The 22351-nt window shown below is 39.5% G+C and overlaps 1 protein-coding gene across 1 annotated transcript in view; it reads left to right on the plus strand.

Annotated features, from left to right (window-relative positions):
- Nucleotides 1–2711: 2711 nt before the first annotated feature.
- LOC131976534 (NIPA-like protein 2) overlaps nt 2712–22351 on the plus strand; it is a 30734-nt gene continuing 11094 nt past the window's right edge. Inside the window, exons 1-3 of the mRNA XM_059339607.1 lie at nt 2712–2875; nt 14482–14550; nt 15634–15802. Of these exons, the coding sequence (XP_059195590.1) occupies nt 2789–2875; nt 14482–14550; nt 15634–15802 (325 nt within the window). The 5' untranslated portion in view covers nt 2712–2788. The remainder of the gene's footprint in view (nt 2876–14481; nt 14551–15633; nt 15803–22351) is intronic.

Raw genomic sequence — 22351 nt, forward strand, 5'->3', positions numbered from 1 at the left:
GAACTTGCTTTGATTGACTGTCCTTTACCCTCTGGGGATGAAAGGACACCTCGCATTGAGACATCGCAGACCTCTCTTTTCACCTTCGTTTAAAAAAAAAATCTGAATCAATGTTGTTCCTCAGGGTTATTCAACTGCTACACAGTCTCAACAAATCTCTATATGTAGCGACTGTTAATGTTTCTTGTTGTGAATCCGATCAAACAACCATAAAGAGATATACAATGACTACGAAAAGGATGCAAATTAACTATAATATTATATAAATGCCACAAAGAGGTTTGGGATGACCACAGGCACAAAAACGAAGAGATATTAAAAATATATATTTTTTTAAACGGATACAGAATAATCACAAATAGATGTAAAATTACCACAAATGGATACAAAACAGCCACAAAATTACCACACAGAGATACAAAATGCCCATAAAGAGACAAAAACAACCACATGCAAACAGAACATAAAAACATACAAAATGTTCACAGAAATACAGAACAACCACAAAGAGGCTCAAAACGACCACAAAGAAACACACAGCAACCATAGAGATGCATAACCACAAGGAGACATAAAACAACCACAGAGACACCAAGCATCCACAAAGACACACAAAACAACCAATAAGAGATACAAAACGACCAGAAAGACACTCAAAAAAAAACAACCACATAGAAAATGACCAAAAAGTGACATAAAGCAACTACCGAGATACAAAGCATCCACAAAGACACACAAAATAACCACAGAGATAAAACAAAGAGGCAATATATTTGAGACGATTGAATCCCTATCAGTGATTATGTATTAATGAATTTATGTAGTTACATAAAGTTTGAAGATGTATGTCTGTGGGTGTGTGGATGTCAGCAAAGGCTGTTTATATTTGAAAGAAAGCAGATTCCCATCAGCACATGATCATTTTGTTTATGTTGAGCACAACAGAACAAACAAGCATTCATCATTCATCTATTCACAGAAATGAAGCCGGATCAGAGAGATCCAGTAGAAGACCACACAACAATGTATCTCGGTTCAGCCCTTCAACAGGGCCATACCCACAGCTGGACGCATGCTGAATGGAGATCAGACACTGTCCTCCTGATGTAGCTGGCCTCGTTTGCATCATCCCTTGTTATGATGATCCATTTTCTATCATCCTTTCAGCTGCTGATGAGCTTTTCAAGAGCAATGATGAGGAGTGGATGGTAATATATTTGCAGATTCATACACAATGAAACACCTGTTGTCTGAAGGTGAGAACAACATCAGCCTAACTCAGGGATGGGCAACTGGAGGCCCGCGGGCCACATACGGCCTGCATCCTCACTTGAAGTGGCCCTCAGTACAACTACAATGCAATTTGAGCATGAAATCTTAAAAGTGCAGTGTAAAAATGCATAAAATTACTTCTTGCAATTAATGTTGGTCTGCTGTTCTTGCACTGAAAAAAAAGAAATCACAGTAAGTGGTTATTTTTTATTTGCTTCAAACCTTTTATATTCCTATTTATACTGTTATACATGTATTTGAGCACGAACTATGTTAAGTTACTGCACTGTAAACATATTTAAAATTGCAGTTTCATCATATCTGGTTAAGTGCATATCTGGTAGTGTCGATGAAAAATTGTGGCCCCCTCCAGCATTTAAGTTGCCCATCCCTGGCCTAACTACGAGTGGGACATCACATGGCTCTGTTAAATCACATGTGTCAGGAAATTGTCAGTCAGATTTCTCCGTCATCCTGATTGTGCCCAGCAGGTGGCAACATGTTTAACACCAACCATATCACTGGTACACTAACCCAAGTGTGGAAGCCAACTGGTATCAGGCAAATAAATGTTCATAACGCGCTTATGTGATTATGTGCAGTGGAGGCCTCTTTTGATTTGTTCAGTGGTGGAATGAAACTAAGTACATTTACTCAAGTACTGTACCTAATTATTAGTTATTTGTACTTGAAATGTATGTAACTTTATATACTTCAACTCCACTGCATTAAGCTGACAGCTTTGGTTACTAGTTCCTTTCATATGTTTTTCATTAAACATGTAAACATATGATCCATTTTAAAATAATAATACATTTTTAGAAATTACACCACATAACAGAAAATAAAGTAGTGAAAATTAGCCCTTCCATGACCCAACAGTAAAATGCTGCTTATATGAATACATTTAAAAATAATAATATATTTGGAATACATATATAACAATCTGACTTTGTCCATTCTTCCCAACAAATACTTTTACTTTAGATGCTTTTGCACTTTTACTTAAGGGATCTGAATACTTCTTCCACCACTGCATGTGTTGCATGAAGTGCACCTGTTCTCATATGCTGCCTTAAAGTGCACCTCGTAATGTCGTACATCAGAGAAGTCACCAATTAATACAAACAAAATGGGTTTAGTTATGTGCTGGTGCCGTTGATTGAAGAGTTTTTATACAGCAGGCTACATATACTATAGTATTTTTATAATGACACAAATTAATAAACAACTGAAATGATCATAGCCTTTAAAATATAAAACACAGTGCGTCAGATATATTTATAATTACAACTAAATTGAACATGTGAATTTTCCCGACGGTACTTGAAGTGAGCACAAACTCCTGATCCGCCTCTCAACAATGAGGAACTTTTCCTACGAGTTTCCACTACAGTGACAGAGGCGTGGGATGCAGGGGATGGGATGAGGTGAAAGAACAGCGGACAAAGATGTGAACAGAGTGGGGTTTGTGATCTAGAAAAATATTTTTTCCTTATTATTTGATAAGGAAAACATGGCGAACTCAAGTTTTCAAAATGCGACTACTCGCATGACTTCCTTTCAGCCTCACAACGGTGAGATCATGGAAAATCCACTGCGGGTGAGTTTATTTAAGTTTTAAACTGTTCGCCCAGGTAAAGGGCAAAGAGTTTATAAAGGGTTAAGCATAAATGGTGTGATATGAGACAGTTATCTTGGCTACACCAGATAGTTGATTATTTCAGATATTGTAGGAGAGGTAAATAAATAATATGCCTATAAATGTGAATTAAAAATAAAAAAAACCCAGTAAGTCTACACATTGTATTTTCCCAAATGCCACTGAACAAGGACATTATTTTTGCCCATTTCTTTAGTTCAGTTATTACTGTATGTGTGATATAAATCCTGCTGAACCCGTTTCAGCTGTTCAGCTCCACTGCAACACTCACTATCAGACTGAAGAGATAAGAGAACAGCTTGGACGTTTCTCCTTTTTTAACTTTCAGGAACTTCCCTCTCTAAATTCAGTTTGGAGCAGGAAGTTTCACATGAATGTCCAGGAGGAGATTGAGTTAGTCTAAAAAAATTCTTGGAAGTCAAAATATAACCTCAGCCTCCAAAGCTCTTTGGGTAATGAGCACTCAGTGTGGATGAGGAAGCCAAACAGTGCAGAGATCTATCGAAGTTGGCACCTGTCACAACTATTCTCTAAAGTGATCATGACAAAGTCATTGTGTTGAAAGGCTTTTTTTTTTCTTGTGAACTTTAAACTGACTCCATGCATTAAGCTGAGTATGTACACATCTGTTTGTGTATGGCAAAATACAGTCTCTCTCTTCCACTGTGTGTGTGTGTGTGTGTGTGTGTGTGTGTGTGTGTGTGTGTGTGTGTGTTTGCTAATGTCCTGTTATGTGTGTGTCCGTCCTCTGCCCTCCTACTCGTATGCAGACGCACATTCTCCTCATGCTCATCTTCCCCTGTCAGTGTGTTTCTATCTTTCTGTCATGTTTCCTCTGTGTGACATTACCAACGGGGGGGCAGAGAGAGAGAGAGAGAGAGAGAGAGAGAGAGAGAGAGAGAAACAGAGGAGGAATGAGAGGCGTAAGTAATGAGTAATGGCCCATGGGTGGGTTGTGAGAGAATAGATCTACTGTAAGAGTCCTGAGCAGCTGGCTAATGGTCCCAGCTACCCACCATCCCAGGGAACATCCCGACATCCAGTGCACAATATCTGTCTGTCTAGCTCTTCAATGGCCTCCAAGAGTTGAAAATGTTTGCGCTGATGGACTGAGAATGTTGATGTTACCAAAGTACACTAAGATCTAGAGAGATCTTGTTGCTCGGCTTATCTGTTATGGGATGGGAACTCTGAACAGAAGTGCTCCACATGTGCCCAAGAGATAACAGGCTCAAGTGAAGCTCACCAATAGTTTGAGCATCTTAAAAGCTTATTGGTTTGAGGCTGTTTTTTGGTGCAAGTGGTTCAATTTGTGAAGAATTTCCTTCAAGAAAAGTTGTTTTACTAAAGAGTACATTGCCACTTCCCAAGTTAGGTAAAGTAGGTGAACTGATGGAACTTTACCCCCCTAAGCAGCAATAATTCTGCAACAAACTTGGCTTCATCATTGTATTTTGAAGATTTGCATGAGGAAAAGCTGGATGGAAACATCAAAATTCTATAGAACTTTTGAAAATACGCATAAAAGTGTTTACACTCTCTTGAGGTGTTTTTTTGTCTTTTTCATGGTTATACACAGCAAAGGATGGCTAAAAAAAATAAAATAAATATAAGTTTGAAGTTGCTACTGTCTTAGTCTTTTGTGGTAGCACAGTCTCTTTCGATGACCCCCTGACAGTACTTATTATCAAGCCAAAATAAATGTCTTGTACACAAGATATATGAAAATGTAATCGGCATTTTGCCACATGATTGGCCCTATATATTCTTGCTCCCAGAGCAATAGATAATTTTAAAGACCCCAATACCATTATTCTTCTTAGCCCTACTACTTTTTTGGTGCTTAGAATAGGAAAATTGTGATCTTTATCATCATCATCATCATCAAGCCAGAGACCAACTGCATGTTTTGTCTTGGTAGTAGGTCAATGATCTGGCCTTGATTACACTCAGCTTTTGTTAAGTCAGCGAGTAGTCTGAGGTAAAATTTTATCAAGGAGTGTCAGTGCTGTAAGGCCAATAATCTGCATATTTTCATATACTCTAACATTAAAACTGACCTAATTAAATAAGCATCCCAACATTAAAAGTCTATATCCAGCCTTCTTTTTTCGTTCCCTTCGTTGCCCATCTTTATGTCTGAGCTGAGCCTCTGCTTCTTCTGTACCCATCACCTCTGAGCAGAAACTGACGGGCTTCATCCAGAGATCAGCCCATTCCAGGGAGGGACAGATCCCCATTGTCAGGGGACACAAAGAGCCATGCTGTCTATCTGTCTCTCTGTCTTTTGGTCCTAGTGAAGAGGAGGAGGATCAGTGCTGTCAGTCCCTGCAGCAGCTTTAATTTAGCCTCTGCTGCTTTTAGTTTAGATTCAGGCAGGGAACTCAGACTTGCTGTTGCAGATGGGTTCAAAGTTTGGTGTTCTGTTCTGATGCAGTGATTACACTTTGTGCAACTTGAAAAATTGCTTGTCACTAGAGCTGAGTGTGTGGTTATGTGTGTTTGTATTCAGGGTCTGATGCTCATTCCAGTCCTATAATACACCAAACACTATTTTCACTTGTGCTTGACTTTTGTAAAGTTTGTACCTTCAGGGTGAAAAACTTCCAGTGAGAAATTACTAGAGACTCAAGTTGACTTTATCTTTGACATTTATTTAATAGAATTTACACAATACACTGACTGCAATTTGATTTAAAAGATACAAAGGCACAGTCATTCCACCACATGGCGTGAAACAGAAAAAGTGTAGTGAATGAAATTTGACACGAGTCCTTGATTGTGTCTTGCCTTGATGAATGTGCCGATGCAGTTCCCAGAGTTTCTGCTGACTTTGGCGTTTCTTGATACTCATATTCAAACTGGCTCGACTGCTGCAGTTGGACTTCTGTTTGACTTTGTGTCATCGTCATGACTTTTAAGTGCTGACTAAAATAACACTGGTATTTTTCTTTGATCAGTTGCCTGGTTTCCCCACAATCAGTATCAATGTCACGTTAAAGCATTCAGTTCTCTTTTCGCTGTTTCTTGTTAAAACTGGCCACAACATTTATATCTAACCATGCTGTTCGGAGTTTGTGTCATTGTGCGCCGTGTTGTTTGCCAGTGAAGCTGTCAGTTCTTTAGTGTCAATTGTTCTCTGGTGACATTTTGTGCAACTGAATCCCACTTTGTTGCAAATTAATTACATTTTGACATAGCTAAAAGCAAGCCGGAGTATAATTAGCCTTCTCATGTGGCTGGCCTGGAACTACCCTACAATTAAAGAGGACTTCATCAAACACACAAACTGGAGTGGTGAAGGAAAAGTCTACCCTAAAACATTTGGATAGTTGTCCAAATACTAATACTTGAAGGAGTAAAATACACTCAAATCTAAATATCAAAGGTAAAAGTGCCCCAGTCCATTCAGAGTGGGGTTTGAAACGAATGAAACAGCTTAAATGTAGCAGAGCTCCTGAGATGCAGAACAAAAACATGAGCACTAGAAAGAGGTCATTAAGTTAGACCCAGATAGATTCTCATTTACAGTTTATTACATAGGGAATGCTGTTGCCCCTTTGTGTTGCGAACAAAATTAAAAATAAATAAAGAAGACTTTTTTTAAAGGGACTAATCAGTGTCTATAACCTAAGACCAACAATCCCATTTCATTCACAATTTTTCACCTTTGACTTCTTGTCGTTGAAGGGTCAGTGAGGGTCTATACATCATACATAAAGTCTGTACATCATAAAAATCATGAAATTGACATCAGGTTTACACAAAACCCATAATCCTTGATATTAAATGTTGAAATTTAATATATCCACAATACCAGAATATTTGTGAATGGTGTGCTACAAGTGACCCACACTTTGTTCAGCATTTGTTTTCAGACAGGATAGAAATTCCTAGCCATGTTGTCTATATCATAGTATAGTCTGTAAGAAATGTTGATGCAAATTATAGCTTTTAAAGACAATGAAACACCTTTTCTGTATGGCACATAGTCATTTCAACTGTAAGTTACACATGACTGTACTGCAAGAGATTAAACAGGATTCAACCGTCAGCCTTTAGTGTTTGTACTGTAAATTGTAGACAGCCCATGTCATATCAACACAAAAAAGAAAAATATGAGACTGTTTTACAGTGCTGCATAGCACAAAAATACAAAATATAAACATAGGAAACAGCCCTGAGGCAGAACTGTACATGCAGCACTGTACAGACAATCACTGTGCAGTCTGACTGTGCAGGATGCATTTAGAAATAGAAAGTTATATAAAAATTATGATTGGCAGATTATGACAACCAGTTCAACCATTTTACATGTAATGACTCATGCAATTAATTGGGGGGGCTAAATCTGTTCATCACAGAACAAGGATAATGCATTCTGATCAACATGACAGAAGCAATTGATAATGTAGGAACAGCAGACAATTGTACATAATCATATGCATGAACATGCCAAAGCATCTGCAATTTGCTCAAAAGAATGAGAAATTAAAAAGTGACAAGATGATATGGAACAAGGTGGTTGAACAATTTGGCAACTTTTGAGAATTTTAGTTCTGATCTTAGATATGTCCCGAAGTGACAAAGACAAAAATAGCAACTAAGACTAAAGAAACTTTACTACAGTGGAATCATAAAGTATCAAGTTTAAATGCGTACATCAAGTACAAATACCTTTAAAATAGTTTGAGTAAATGTACTTTGTTTCTTTTCACCATTTCATAGAGGGAGTGGCCTTATTTTGAAATATTTCCGGTGCAGCTTCTGTACAGTGATGCTTGATAGTAGTAAAAATGCTTTGTAAATCTCTGTAAAACATTATAGTGGTAAGAACATGAGTACAGTACAACACAGGGAGCTTTGTGGTGTGAGGCCTCTTGCTTTCCTGCGGTAAAGTGTGTAATGTTTGCTAAGTAAGCTACCAGCCAAAGGCACTCCCAGTGTACCGGCCTCGCCTGCCTCGACTGCTTTGTTTGCACTTCCTGGGACAGGAAAACTCTCTCTGTTTATCTTCCTCTCACTCTCTCTCTCTCTCTCTATCTCGCTCTCTCTCTCTCAACCTCTTGTGTGGATTTGTCTCCCTCAGTGGGTAGAGCATTAGGCTGTCGCTGTCTTGGTCACATGCTTGGTTCCTGCTGTGACCACCCGTACTGCAAATGCATGTGCTTCCTCTCTCTCTCTCTCTCTCTCTCTCTCTCTCTCTCTCTCTCTCTCTCTCTCTCTCTCTCTCTCACTAACAACAAATTAAAAAAGAACACTTTCCTGTAATTAGATTGAATACGTTCGCTGGCGAACTTAATCGTACGTGAATGAATCCAATGAAAGGTGAGATGAATCCTTCCTCACACTTCAAATTGCTACATCTCCTGTGTCGAGTCTGTGGAATAAACTATCCTCCGGCTGTACATCCACCACTTTGTAGTCTTAACACACTGTTTCCCCCTCACACACACACACACACACACACACACACAACACCTCCTTCTGCCCCCTGGCCTCTCTCAGCATTAACCAGCAGCCTCCTCGTGGGCTCGGTAACAGCAAAGCAGTCGGCCACTTATACTTTGTCCTGTAAGCCTGACAAGGTTATTGATCTTGGTTTAGTGAACAGAGCACAGCTGGCCTGATGGATGACGCCGTCTGTCTGATCATGAATTACCGCAGAATGGTACTCATCTCTTATATAGTGCAGTCAGCCCACCACACGCTCTCTCTCTCTCTGTCTGCTTCAACATTTGAGGATGGAGTCTATCATTACACACCCACACACAGCAAACACACAATTTTTACCTTGATATGATATCAGTCCCCGAGGAATCTCATCATCGAGCCGCCCATCTGCTCACCTCCTCCTCCTCCTCCTCCTCCTCCTCCTCCTCCTCCTCCTCCTCCTCCTCCTCCTCCTCCTCCTCCTCCTCCTAAAGCCTGTTTACCTTCTATACGCTGCAAGCATCACACACATTCCCACATGTATGGAAACACACACACACACACACACACACACACACACACACACACACTGGAGTCAAAATCCTGTTTACCTCTGGTGTGTTACAGGTCAGTGGACTCATCAGACTTGGTGTCAAGGTGAGCAGAGGGTGAAGAGAAGATAGAGCCAGACTGTGAAATAGAGCAGTGTATGTGGTGGTTTTGAATTTAAAATGACCCAGAAATCCATTGGGCTTAAAATCTTTATCAGGCTGGTGAGGAGATGCTGAGTTGTGTTATGCAATAAAGAGAGTACAACACAAGTGGTTTTACTTTAAAGTGGGCTGTTGGGTGGAATTATGTGGTGTGGTGATCAGATAAGTCAGAACTAATTGAAAATGGGCTGTAGGTAAGTCTTTCATCATTTCTTCACTTCTACTTTGTGCTTTGAAGTGAGGATGGGACTTTTTCTTTCTTTCCTTCAGACCACAGATGGTAGTAGACATTGGTGTGTTACACCAGTACATTGTTGCTCAAAGTGCTTCCCGCAGACTAACTGGCATCCAAACATTTTGTGTGGCCCCTGAACATGACATGAAATGTATGCATTATCTTTTAATCTTCCACTCTCCATTCTGATTTCAATAGCTTGCACTATGCTGTCTTTTTATTGTTACTGCTACTATGACTATTACCATTAGTCCTATTAGTTCTATTATTGCTATTACTACCACTGTCATTTGACTTTATCTACCAGTACCACATCTACCTTCATTAGTCACAGACTTGACTGTTGGGTCAGTGCCATTACTGTTGCCATTGTTCATCTTGTTCTTCTCCATCTCTTCTGCAAGTTTTCCTGCAGTGACATCATCAGCTTAAAATTAAGTTCAGTCCAATTATGTCCAGTACTTTGGTGTATGACCTTCAAGTCTCCTCCAGCCTTAGCTGTACTTTGTGTTTAATGCTAATTAAGAAGTGTTGGCATGATAACAGGCTTAAAACATTATCTGCTCAACATCAGCACATTAACATTGTTAGCATGTCAGGGGGGCTTTTTATTGTTCTGACATCACATTGGTCAGACACATAGATATACTGGTCAGATGGTCCAAAACTATGAAAATACACACTGGAGTCCAATTACTGCCTACATGCTAGGTTAAGAAGATCCCTTCTTCAGTTTATTGGGTCCGTTGGACCAATGGGATGTCGGGAAAAGAAAGCATGGCATCAATTTTGGCATGCTGGCAGTAGCATTTAGCTCCAAGCAGTGTGCAAAAGTACGGTCTCACAGAGCTGTGAACTCTTAGTCTTGTCCAAAGGGAAATTCATTTTTGCAGCTGATCAAGGAACAATATACATGACCAGTCAAAAGTGCGGACACACCTTCTCATACAATGTTTTTTTGTTTGTTAGTTTTCAACATTGTAGATTAATACTAAAGACATACTATGAAAGACCAGATACAGAATTAAGCAGTAAAAAAAAGAAAAAGTGGTAAACAAACCAGAATGTTTTATATTTCAGATTCTTCACAGTATCCACCTTTTGCTTGATGACAGTTTAACACACTTCTGTTATTCTCTCTCTCTGTTATTCATGAGCTGCTCACCTGGATGGTTTTCAGTTAACAGGTGTGCCTGTTTCTTGCCTTCTTAATGTGTTTAAGACCATCAAAGCAAAAGGTTAGAGGCTACTTTGAAGAATGTAAAATATAAAACATTCTGGTATGTTTGACACATTTTTGTTCACTACATAATTCCATATGTCTTCCATTATAGTTCAGATTATTTTAAATATTAATCTACAATGTTGAAAATGATAATAATAAATAAATAAAATCCATTGAATAAGAAGGTGCGTCCAATCTTCTGACTGGTAGTGTATATACAGAATAGATATCACATGTAGGCAGATAAGTTCAGTAGCTGGAGGCCTTCAAGGTCTTTAGGAAATGGAAATGTTGATTTTAGTTGATCCTGAGCTGTAAACAAGTAGACATGTGGTGTTCTTGCAGTCTCTCCAGTGAAAATAAAAGATTGTTAATATACTCAAAGAGTCATGCAAGTGCACTACACAATATTATTTTACAATGTGTAAGTCTAAAGTAAGGAAGAAGTTTGTTAAAGTCTACACCAAACTCACAGTTAGCTCCTGTGATAAAGCATGGATGGAAGCAGGCTAAGACCCTGTCAGACTGTTGTTCTCATTAAAGGAAAGGTTACGAAACTGTTTTCAGTGGAAGCTAAACATCATCATTTTGTCTGGTGTTCCTTTGAATTCTTCACTGTAGTTTCTAAGGCTGACAGAAAGAACAGAGAGATACAGCTATTTTCCTTGTTCCGAGAATGGACTTTGGTCCTCGCTTAATGACTTTAGGAGTGAGCTACAATGACAGCTCCTTCCCCTCAGTGGTGAGAAAAGATGTTTCATATTTTCGCTGAGGATGTATAATAATGTAATCTGACAGAGTGCTAGACGAGCTCTGAATCGTGTGATAGTGATCAGCTGTTGTGTTTGGAGACCACAGGAATTAATTTACACCCCATTCATTCATGCTTTTGACCACAATGATGTTACCTCATTGTCAACAATATCAGTTGAACATTATTGACAATAACCCACTGCCCATCTTATCTTGCTGAATAGCTAATCCTGAGCATTGGCTCTCTCTCTCTTCTTTTTAATTTTTTTTTCTAGTCTTGCAGCCCTCTTTCCCATCTTTTTCTTAATATGCTGTTCTCCCACCTTCTCATTTTGCAGCTCCTCCACCTTCTTTTCCTTTGTTTTAATTCCCATTACTGTATATCCCCTCTCTCCTTTCTCCCTCTACCCTCCCTCTCTTTCATAATGCTCTTTCGAGGGATACATTCTTGGATGTGCTTGGCTGCTGGTACTTCTTCTACAGTGATTGAGTTTCTTTCTTTAGGTTTTCATCATTCACATCCCACCTCCACTACACGCTTTCATTTCTTTGTAAACTTTGTCCGCCCACAGTCACCGCTATGTTTATGACCTAAAATTAAATTTCCTCTTGGCAATAATTTTCCAAGCATATTGGGGGGGAGTATATTCTTGAAACACTTAAAGCGAATGGATCCCGTTTCTTCCTTCCATCACTTAAACACCAATTATCCATTCCTGCTGAGAGTTGGCTATAAAAGATGCCCAAGATTGCCAAAGAATCTCATGATACAAGACATTTTTGGAGGGCCTCATTTCTCAAGAGTTTTAAGTGCTTTATAGCCATGCTAGTGGTGGGGCTCTAGGAGTAGCTGTGTTCATCTTCTCCGGTTCTACTGAATGTTGAGATCCATTAACTTTCCATTTAGCACCATCATCAGGTCGGGGGGAAAAAAAGAAAGAAAATGGCAAAAGTGTCCTCTTGGGGGCTCCTCTGGTAGATTAAAACATTGTTTTAATTATGTGTACATTATGATGGTGAACATCAAAAATCAAACATACAGCTTCTTAGTATATATTCTCCTTGTATTATTTATTTATAATTAATAATCAGTCTTTCTTGTATTTTATGTCTAAATATTCCACAGTAATATTAACAGTAGACATATTTTTCGTAAAATTTTTCTTTTTTTATTCATTACATTTAGTGTACATTCATTCTTCTGTTATAGAAATAAATTAACAGACATATATTAACAGACAAATCTCAAAGTCTCCACAACCCTGGTATCCTGGCAACCGCCCTGGGGGTTAAGAATCACACTTTGAAAAACAGTGCTCTAAGGAGAATAGAATACATGATAAAATGTGCTCTATGGTGTCATTAAAATTAAGTTCACATGAATGCCTTATTGACTTTATTCCTCAATTAAATTAATTTAATCCACCTTAAAAGAGGTTCACCTAAAAAACTTTATCAATTTAAGTGTGCCCTGTATTTAGTATAGTTTCACTGCTTAACCCTACCATCAGACAGCCCTCAATGATGGGGAACTGAAACTATTTTATCCATATACTTTCCTTCATTTCACCTCGCAGAACACAGGAGTTGCAGGTTTTATAGACCAGGGCAACAATATATTTAATTCATTTCCAATAGGTAATACAACAAACTGAGATTAGTAGTTTCAAATGTTGAACTTGAGATGCTTATACATGCCTTTATCTCATCCCATATCGACTACTGTAACGCACTTTTCTCCTCACTTAGTATGTTCGATTTAAACCGTCTTCAGTTAATCCAAAATGCTGCCGTAAGACTACTCACCAGGGCAAACGATCTCACATCACCCCCAAACTCAAATCTTTTCACTGGCTCACTGTTGCATACAGGATCCAGTTTAAGATTCTCACTCCTACTTACCTACAGAGCATTGCACGATCTGGCCCCGGCATATGATACTGAGCTACTTCACCCATATCCCTTTGCTTGCTCCTTCAGAGCAAACACATTAAATGTATTGTCTGTCCCACGCACCCGCCCTAAGACTCGGGATGATCAAGCCTTTGAATCCATAGCACCCAAACTTTGTAACACTCTGCCTGCACCCTTATGGTCTGCGCTGTCTGTGGATTATTTTAAATGTCAGATTATGACATATCTGTTTAGAAAGGCATTTAGTTGACTGCATCTGGTCAACTAGACGTCTAGGTTTTTATTTGTGTTTTCCTGTTGTTTTGTGTTTTTCTGTCTTTGCCTCTATGCTGTTGTATGCCCTTGTAAAGCACTTGGTGACTTTTTGCCTGTGAAATGCGCTTTATAAATAAAATGTACTTACTTACACTGACTATGCATAAGTGCCTCATCCAACGCCACTTAAACAGCATCCTATCCCTTTTATACCTGTATATAGCAGTATTTGCTTAATTGGAGGCAGATTACTGTCACTTTCACCCTTAATCATTTCTACAGTAGCGTCGTTAAGAATTAGCTGGATAGGCTGTCCTACATGCTAGATGACTCTCTGTGTGCTGGTTCTCCACTGCCCTTTTTATGGTTTCTACACCTGCCTAATTCTACCACTGCTTAGCTGTACTCTGTCTTATTGTTAATTAGCAGGTGTTATATTAAGATGGTGAATATAGTCAACATTTAACATGCCAACAATCAGCTTTTTAGTATTGTCATTGTGTGCACGTTCGCATGACATTCGCCTGAGTACAGCCTCAGAGCTACGAGCATGCTGTAGACTCTTTGTCTTGTTGACATGCAGCTTTAATCTTGCCCACATTACTCCACCCACAATGCTCCCAACATTACAGGATATATTCAATTCCCAAAGTCTGTGTCAGGGTGTTTGTGTGAGCTGTTGCGCGAGGTGTCGTATATCGTGGAAGAGTGAAGGGGTTGAGGGAGTGTTTTTGCATATGTGTGTTAAATGTCTGTGTTGTGTCTGTTGATTTTTTACTGCATGTGATGTGTTTAAGATTTGAAAGTTTGATATCATGAAGCCCCTAGAAGCCTCTGTTCCACAGGAACGCACACACATTTGCACACTTTTCAACAAAGCACCAATGGAACGAGGGACTCTGTGGTTGTCATGGAAACGACAGATGTGACAGCTGCAGGGAAGACTTGCGAGGAGTATTATAGGGTGTTTGAAGTTGTAGTGTGACAAGTAATGTCTGTTTGTTGTTTGTTCCCACAGACCTATCTCCTGGGAATCATAATTGCCATGTGTGGGAATGTCCTCATCAGCATTTCACTCAACATACAGGTAGGAATCCAGCTGTACTGCAGAAACTCCGCACACTGACAGAACTTAATGCCTGTAAACACTCGTTTTTCTTCTCTCTAAGTACCTTTGTCCTGTCAGTTTGCTCTCCCTTTAGCAGAGTCTATGTGTTCGACATGTTCACAGCAGGCACTGTGCAGCAGACAGCAGAAACGTATTTATTTATACCAAAGGAGCCTATTTGAAATAGATATAAGACAAAATAGAAGAGAATGTTCAAACATCAGAGATGCATTTCATTTTAATGTTGTTATTAGAAATACAACTGCCCAGTTAAGTTATTAAGCTATTGTGACTCGACCTGATTGTAATACTTAATATGCTCCCTGATGTCTTATCAGCACTATTCAAGTTTAACAATTGTTTTTCACATGCATACTGTTAAATAATGAATCCAACTAATTCACAGAGTAAATATAATTAATTAACTACGAGCATAAACCCGAGCCCCTACCAGACTGATATTAAATATTACCAGCCTGACATGATTATTAATATTTTTTTCAATTAAGTGATTCAGATAGTAACAAAATGTCTGTTGCTCAACTTCACTGTGGTGATTTAATACACGTGCAGAAACTAGGTTATGTGTGGCAGCTGCAAGCAGGGTGCAAGACAGATTGAGAGGGTGTGACAGCTTTAACTAAATGTGAAAAAGTGCTGGAAAAGGCCGATAACCTTTATTTATTAGTCAGTGTAAGCTTGGATAGATAGAATTGTTAATGATTATGAAGTACACATTTGCGTTTGCCTTGTACAGCTTCCCACCTCATTGACTTGCTTAATTGGTGTCGTGCCTCTTCTAAGATGAAATGCTAATAAGCAGACGGTGTCATGGTGTGTTTAGAGCTGTGTTACAGCTGTTGTAATGCTGTATTATCTCTTCAATTTCACCATTTATTTCAAGTGTTATATATTCTGCTGTGTGAGGCTCTTTTTATACACTCCATGCTGTTAAGTTTTCTGCGTGGTGTATGTTTTAGTTTGTCTTGCGCAGCTCTCCAGTTACTAAATCTGCTTAATATGACTGATGCCACCGGCTCTTGTTCCCTGCTTTCCTGACAGAAATATGCCCACGTCCGTCAGTCTCAGCGTGGCTCCAAGCCCTACTACACCTCTGTGATGTGGTGGTGTGGAGTGCTTCTCATGGGTGTCGGGGAGCTGGGGAACTTTGCTGCCTACGGCTTTGCCCCAGCATCGCTCATAGCCCCGCTGGGCTGTGTGTCTGTCATAGGTAAGTGCAACCTTTTTTTCCTTCCTCATACATTATCCATGCATGAAGGCAGGGGAAAGGTTGCATCCCCAGGGTATAACAGGAAGCGTAGCCATGTGAAGTCATAAAAAGTCCTCTTTATGCCAAATGCGTACATTATATGTAGAAAGTCTGACAGGTTTTACTTTTGTGTGTGACATTGGGGGAAAACAACAAATGTAAATGCATTACAAATAGAGACCAGGGATTATTGTACAGTATAGATACTGCATGCTTCGTCCATACGAAGTCTCAGTATGAAATATAGATACTCCAAAAAAGAACGAATAAGGGGCCTCTTGCAGTTTCAACATTTCAGTTTTACTGTAAACCCATTATTAGGAACAGATGACATGTCAACAATAATAATCCATCTCAGTGTTATTGCAGATCACGTAGTGTAGAGAATTTTTTATCTAATCAAGGAGACTTTATGACAATATGGGACTTTAAGAAGACCTAAAGATCAGGGTTGGACCAAATACTCATATGAGTAACTGGTACAGATAATGTGCTTTTTATGAATATGTGTATCACCTGAATAAGAATAGATCGGAAAGCTTCATGAATCACAGATGGGGAAACGTATTTGCCTCCAAATCAGTTAAAAAATGTGTCGCAATCTGTACTGCGATGAAGGAAAATCCAAATTGGATTGGTTACGTGTTGGATCAGAAGCCTGATGGTAAATAGATTTCTTATAATTAATCTTAATCTAGCAAGTTCTGTTGAAAGGCTGAAAATACCAACGTCTTGTTAGTTTCCACCTACTTCTGGTTCAGGCCACACCCAATTCCAATGTGAACCCAGTCCATTTTGAATACAGATACCGCTAGAAGCTAAACACCTGTCTTGTCTGTCAAGTGTCTTGTGAAATCAGACTTCTGGTTCCCTGGAATTAAGTTGGAGACAATTTATCAAAAAAGTGCATGAAGTTATGGTAGTGGTTCCCAATTTTCGGGCTTGTGACCTCTAAATCAAAGCAAGGTCTTGTGATCCATTGCCACCAGTTAAATATGTCTACCAGATCACACATATTTAATTAACCGTTCTATTTACATAGAACATACATATTTTATTAACGATTAAAAGAACATCCTTAAAGCTTCAAACACAATTGAATATTATTCTCCAGAACAAAACATGTGAGCATCAGAAACCACAGAGTTTATTTTCTGCACTGATCCAAAATCCAATGCAAAAATCCCATACAAGGATTCTCAATTGACCCCATGGAGATGCTGCTTCAGGGTTGGCCTACAAAAATAAATAATTTTGTTTCATCTATTGACTGAAGTAAATAATTGGAAATCTTGCTTGTTATAGATGATATCAGAAAATATAAGCCTTTCCTGGGTAATGGTGTAAACTTGTATAGGACAGAATGTGTTTGCATGATGTTGAGTGCAAGTATTGACAACCAAATGCTTCATACTGCAACAATGCCTTTCTATGTGTATAAATATCAGTGTATCTCCTGGTTTATAGATATGAACCAAACAGATCTTAAAGGTTATGTACACAGCATTCATTACATGAATACAGCAGTAAACAAATATTTGCTATATAGTGGTGTAATGTCTGACCAAAGAATGCAGTCACACTCCCTATGTGTGTGTTACAATCCAAGCTTCTCTGTTCTTTGTTGTGGTTGCCAGTCCGTCTGCGCATGTATGTTAATGCATGTAAGTGCTGAGTGCGGTAAAAAGGGGCGTCTGTAAGCATCCCTATGTGAAGAATTTGGTTTGAGAACGAGAGCCATGTGGAGGCGAGCCCTGCTCGGACTCTGAACCACTGATATGCACTGAATGTCCTGTACAGTGGATTTAACAGCAGCTTGTTCAAACAGCAGGACATGAAAATGAACTGCATTAATGAAGTTCTGTATTTAGAGTAGTAGAGCTATTTTCATCCTGTGTATCACGACTACACACCTACCTTCGTTGGCGAGGCTGATAGGTCTTCACCTCATTCAGTGGAGTCCCTGACAAACAGAAACTTGCTTTCAAAAAGAAACTTCCATCTGTTGCTTTCAGCCTTACACAGCAGGTCAGTGTGTAGGTGCATGTTTATTTATTTTCCAATTCCTAGTTTATATCAAGCCCTGAACCCAGGAGATGAATATATACATTTACACCCTTTCAGATTTTATGGCTGATTCAGGAAGTCCAATTACTTCTGGCATTATAAAGCCAACAGCCCACTCCAGAAATGATCATTTTTACAGCCCACAGTGTGAACTAAAGCTGTCATGAACTAAGCCGGATTCATTAGCCAATCAAAACAAAGCCTGCCCGGTTGCTACAGCTAGCAGCTGCTCAGTGCAAACACTCTAAACACAGGTTAAATATTGAACAGGTTCACTTTTCTCCTCCCGCCACCCATCACTCAGCGCGCTGGAGGTGGTGGTGAGTCATGGATATAAATGACAGCTATTACCCCGACGCTTCAAACGATTTTCCTATATTCAAAAGTGGATGAATGGTTTGAATAAAGCACTAAGTGAAACCACAAATCTTGTTAAGAAGGCTGAACCTCTTGTTCATTGTTGTACTTGCTTCAATGAGTATGTCAGTGTGTTTGTCCAGCTGACATGATGACTTTTTGAATACTTTTCATTTTGCCACTTTAAAAATGTTTAACATGCCATATTGGTATAATTTCTTTTCAGCACAACCTCACGTATATGACTGGATAATAAAAAGACACAAAATTATCGAAATATGCTCAATTAATGTTGCAAATCTGAGCACAGGTTGCAAATATAATCCCTTATATAATAGATAAGATGCTAAAAAAAAAACAAAAAAAAACAGCTGTTGTTTTTTTTTATACTACATAAACTTGACCTTATCTCTGGTTTTACTTGGTCTATCATCATCAAACAAAAACTGGCATGGAGTTCAAGCCAGTACTTTAGAGGGAAGTTGACGCCAGGGCTCCACGTGACATCATGAAGAAGTAAGTAGTTTCGTGGACTCCAGAAGATTAAAGCCACAGGTATTACCAATTACTGTGCTCATTTCCATTTTACTATCATTATGATCTCTTTAAAAACAGTAATTGCTAGACACTAGTGTTGCATTGGATTGTGCATGAATAATATGCAGTTAAATGTGTCTTGAAGGAGCATCTTAAAGAATTAATGAAGGGAGAGTTGAAGAGGTGAAACAAGGGGAAATAAGGAAGATATCTGCTGCTGTGACAGAGTCTGTCCTCCTCAGTGCTAACAAGTGGAGCTGAGGGAAAAATGTGCAGGTTGCTGACTGCCATCGTGACTCCATTCTCACCTCACGCTGACTCACACTGCACACAAATGAGAACACACACACACACATACACACACAAATGCGTATGTAATTGTAGTGATGTGTAAAAACAGCCAGGTCTAGCTGGGTTTTTTTGACCAGAGATGCTTCTTAGGCTAACACACACACCTCCTGCAGCGCTGTTGTGCTGTTTTCCAAGAGTTGTGTGGAGGCTCAGAGGGGGGGACAGACAGCAGGAGGCCTTGGGTGAGTAAACAAGAAGGAGGCAAGTGGTTGGTTGGGTGGGTAGAGGAGAGGAGAGGAGAATGGAGGTGAGCGGATAGAAAAGAACGGGAAAGGAGAGGATAGAATAAGGATATAAATGAAATAAGACAACAGATATATACGGAGTGGAAAGCGGAGGCAGAGGAGGAAAGGGACGGGATTGGGAGAGCTGTTGATGCTGCTGTCATCCGCCTGTCCCTGCATGTCATACTGGCATGCTGACACTCCATGGAGAGCAATTACTACTGTCTCCATCCACAGAACCCACTGGTCTCTATTAGGAATGACAGCATCATTCCAGATGCTGTTGTGTTGGAGCAGAGCATCGGCTCTGTTCGTCAGATACCATGTTATCACATGCAAAAGAGAGGGGAGGCTGGAATGGTGGAAATAAACAGAAACCTGATTCACACACTGCATTATCATTGCTCACAGACCAACCTGCCCAGCACTGGATCATGGACTAAAATGTGTTGTAATCACTGTGTGAAGCAGTCAGTTTTTTAATTTTGTTGGTCTGTCTCATTCTCATGATTTCTCAAAAACGCCCTAAGGAAATGATTTCAAATTAAGAGATAATTTCTTCAGATTCACGACAAACATCCACATGGACTCAGTTGTATTGTGAATACAATATCACAGAAACATCTTGAATCTCTTCACATTTGGCACAAACATTCAATTGGAATCAAGGATAAAATCATCACATTTGGGGAATTTCTTCAAATTTGGCACAAATTGGACTCGAGGATGAGCCGATTGGATTTTGAAGGTCAGAGATTAAGGTTGATGTGACCTCACATAATATGTTTTCGGCCATAACTCAAAGTCCAAAGGGTAATTATGAGAACATTTCACACAAATGTCTAAAAGGATAAAATAACAATGTGATGACATGTTATATCCAAAAGGTCAAAGGTAAACTTCACTGTGATATGTTCAGCAAAAGAGTTTCTGGACACTTTTTAATGTCATTACTCAGGAATAGAAGGGGAGAGTGTGACTATATTTCACACTGAATTGGTGAACCTATCTTGGGTGCCCACCTTGAAACTGTGGTGACTATAAAAATATTCTGTAACACCAAGTTGAAGACGTGTGTGAAGAAATGTTTTCTTTGCAGCAACATCCATGTTTGAAGCAAGTGACAGCACTTTCATGTGTAGCTCTCTCATGGCTAGTTATGAGTCTTCACTGACATGGATGTAAACTGCATTGGCTGGTTTGCTGGCTGCAAGGCAGATTTCATAATCTCTAATATTACATTTCAAAACTCCTGAACAGCATTTATATTACAACATTCGTCTATTGTTCAAGAATTTCTGAAACATGGTCCTTTGTTTTCACAGGATTAGAGAGGCATTATGCACATACAATACAGTTGTTATGTTTGAGCTTCTCTAGGAGGTGTCAGCTAAACTTTCGCTGCTTTCATCCGTTCATGTCACATCCGTGTGGTGAAAGAATGTTTGACTTGGTGTGTTTTCCCAGAGGGAGGATCCCATTACTACACATCTGAGAGAGAGGACATAGAGGAGCAGTACCGAACTGATACACACACACACACACACACACACACACACACACACACACACAAACACACACCCATAAACACACAGGAGCAGTGACAGAACTGTGTACCCCAGAGGTTACCGTATTTCTCATTTTATCAAGCCGTGTGAATCTCACTTTGTGCAGAGTTGCTATGGTTACGTGTTAGATCCAGCTGGTCCCAGAGGCAAAGAAGGAGTCCTAAATGTATATGTGAACACACTTGCAATATGAAATATTAAACAACAGACTGTTTCATCAGAATACCAGCGAGAGACTTTAGAAACTTCCAATTTGACAGTAATGTCCCCGCGGCATCATCCATGCTTTGTTTCACACATTTCCTCTGAAACACACTCTCACAATGGTTTTTTTTATATAGTTAAAGACACTGAGCATTATTGAGAAATTTTGCTTTAATTGAACTTCAGCCTTTTTTTAATTTTTTGTTTATAGTAAAGCTTTTCATGGTTTGGGTTTATTAATGTTGCCTAAAATTGACCCTCAAGTGGAAGCATTTGCTAATAAAATGTCAACTGTGCTCTACAGTCAGTGTTTAACATCCATATTGTGTCATGGCACAACACCACAGTAATCCTTGCTGACACTCTGTGTCTCTGACATATTGAGCTGTTTATGCTCTGTAGCTAATCTCCTTATGATGGTGGCAAAGCCTGTACACAAACTCAAACTGCCTGTCTGCCTGTTTTTCAGCATTTTCCACCAATTTTTCCACTCGTTTTGTCTCTGTCTGCGTGCCATCACCTGCATGCCCGTCTGGCTGCCTGGCACTGACTCATTCACTGCAGTTGCGTCCAAAATCTCGCAGCAAACACAGCTGCCACAGCTGGCTCTGCTGAAATGTTAGTGGAATACATAACAATATAATGACAGAAAAGGAAGCAAAATAAGGTACTTAATAGAGTTGTTAAGTGTTGAGGACCTCCAACATGGCAACCATATTGTGTCAAGTAAACCGACCATCTCACTGTCACTTGCATGTCTATTTGCCTCCCTGTCAGTCTGTCCACTGCCAGTTTGTCTTCTAGTTTGTTTTTCTGTCTCAGGCAGTTAGTCCGCCTGTGTGGCCATCCATCTGTGTGTCTGCCTGTTTATCGGCATGTCTGTGTGTCTGCATGCATATCTGCCTGTCTCGCTATCCGTCTCCGTGACAGCCAAATGCTGTATGTTTATTCCTCTCCCTCGGTTCGGTGCATATCCTGTGGAAACATTAAGAGGACTAATCTGAGCCTTAGCTCATGTGAGACTGATTGCTTTTCAGCCTTGCAGTTTCTGACAATGATATTGATGAATGGGTTCATGAAAAATGTGGCATGGAATAGCATCTTGTCGTAATTTGATGCCGGTGTTATGAAGCCTTAATGAGTTCCATTTATCTAAAGTAAGCTGACAGATTTATCAGGCTGATCAATATAAACACGTCGAG

The sequence above is a fragment of the Centropristis striata genome, chromosome 8 (assembly GCF_030273125.1).
Source record: "Centropristis striata isolate RG_2023a ecotype Rhode Island chromosome 8, C.striata_1.0, whole genome shotgun sequence".
In the NCBI taxonomy this organism is placed as follows: Eukaryota; Metazoa; Chordata; class Actinopteri; order Perciformes; family Serranidae; genus Centropristis; species Centropristis striata.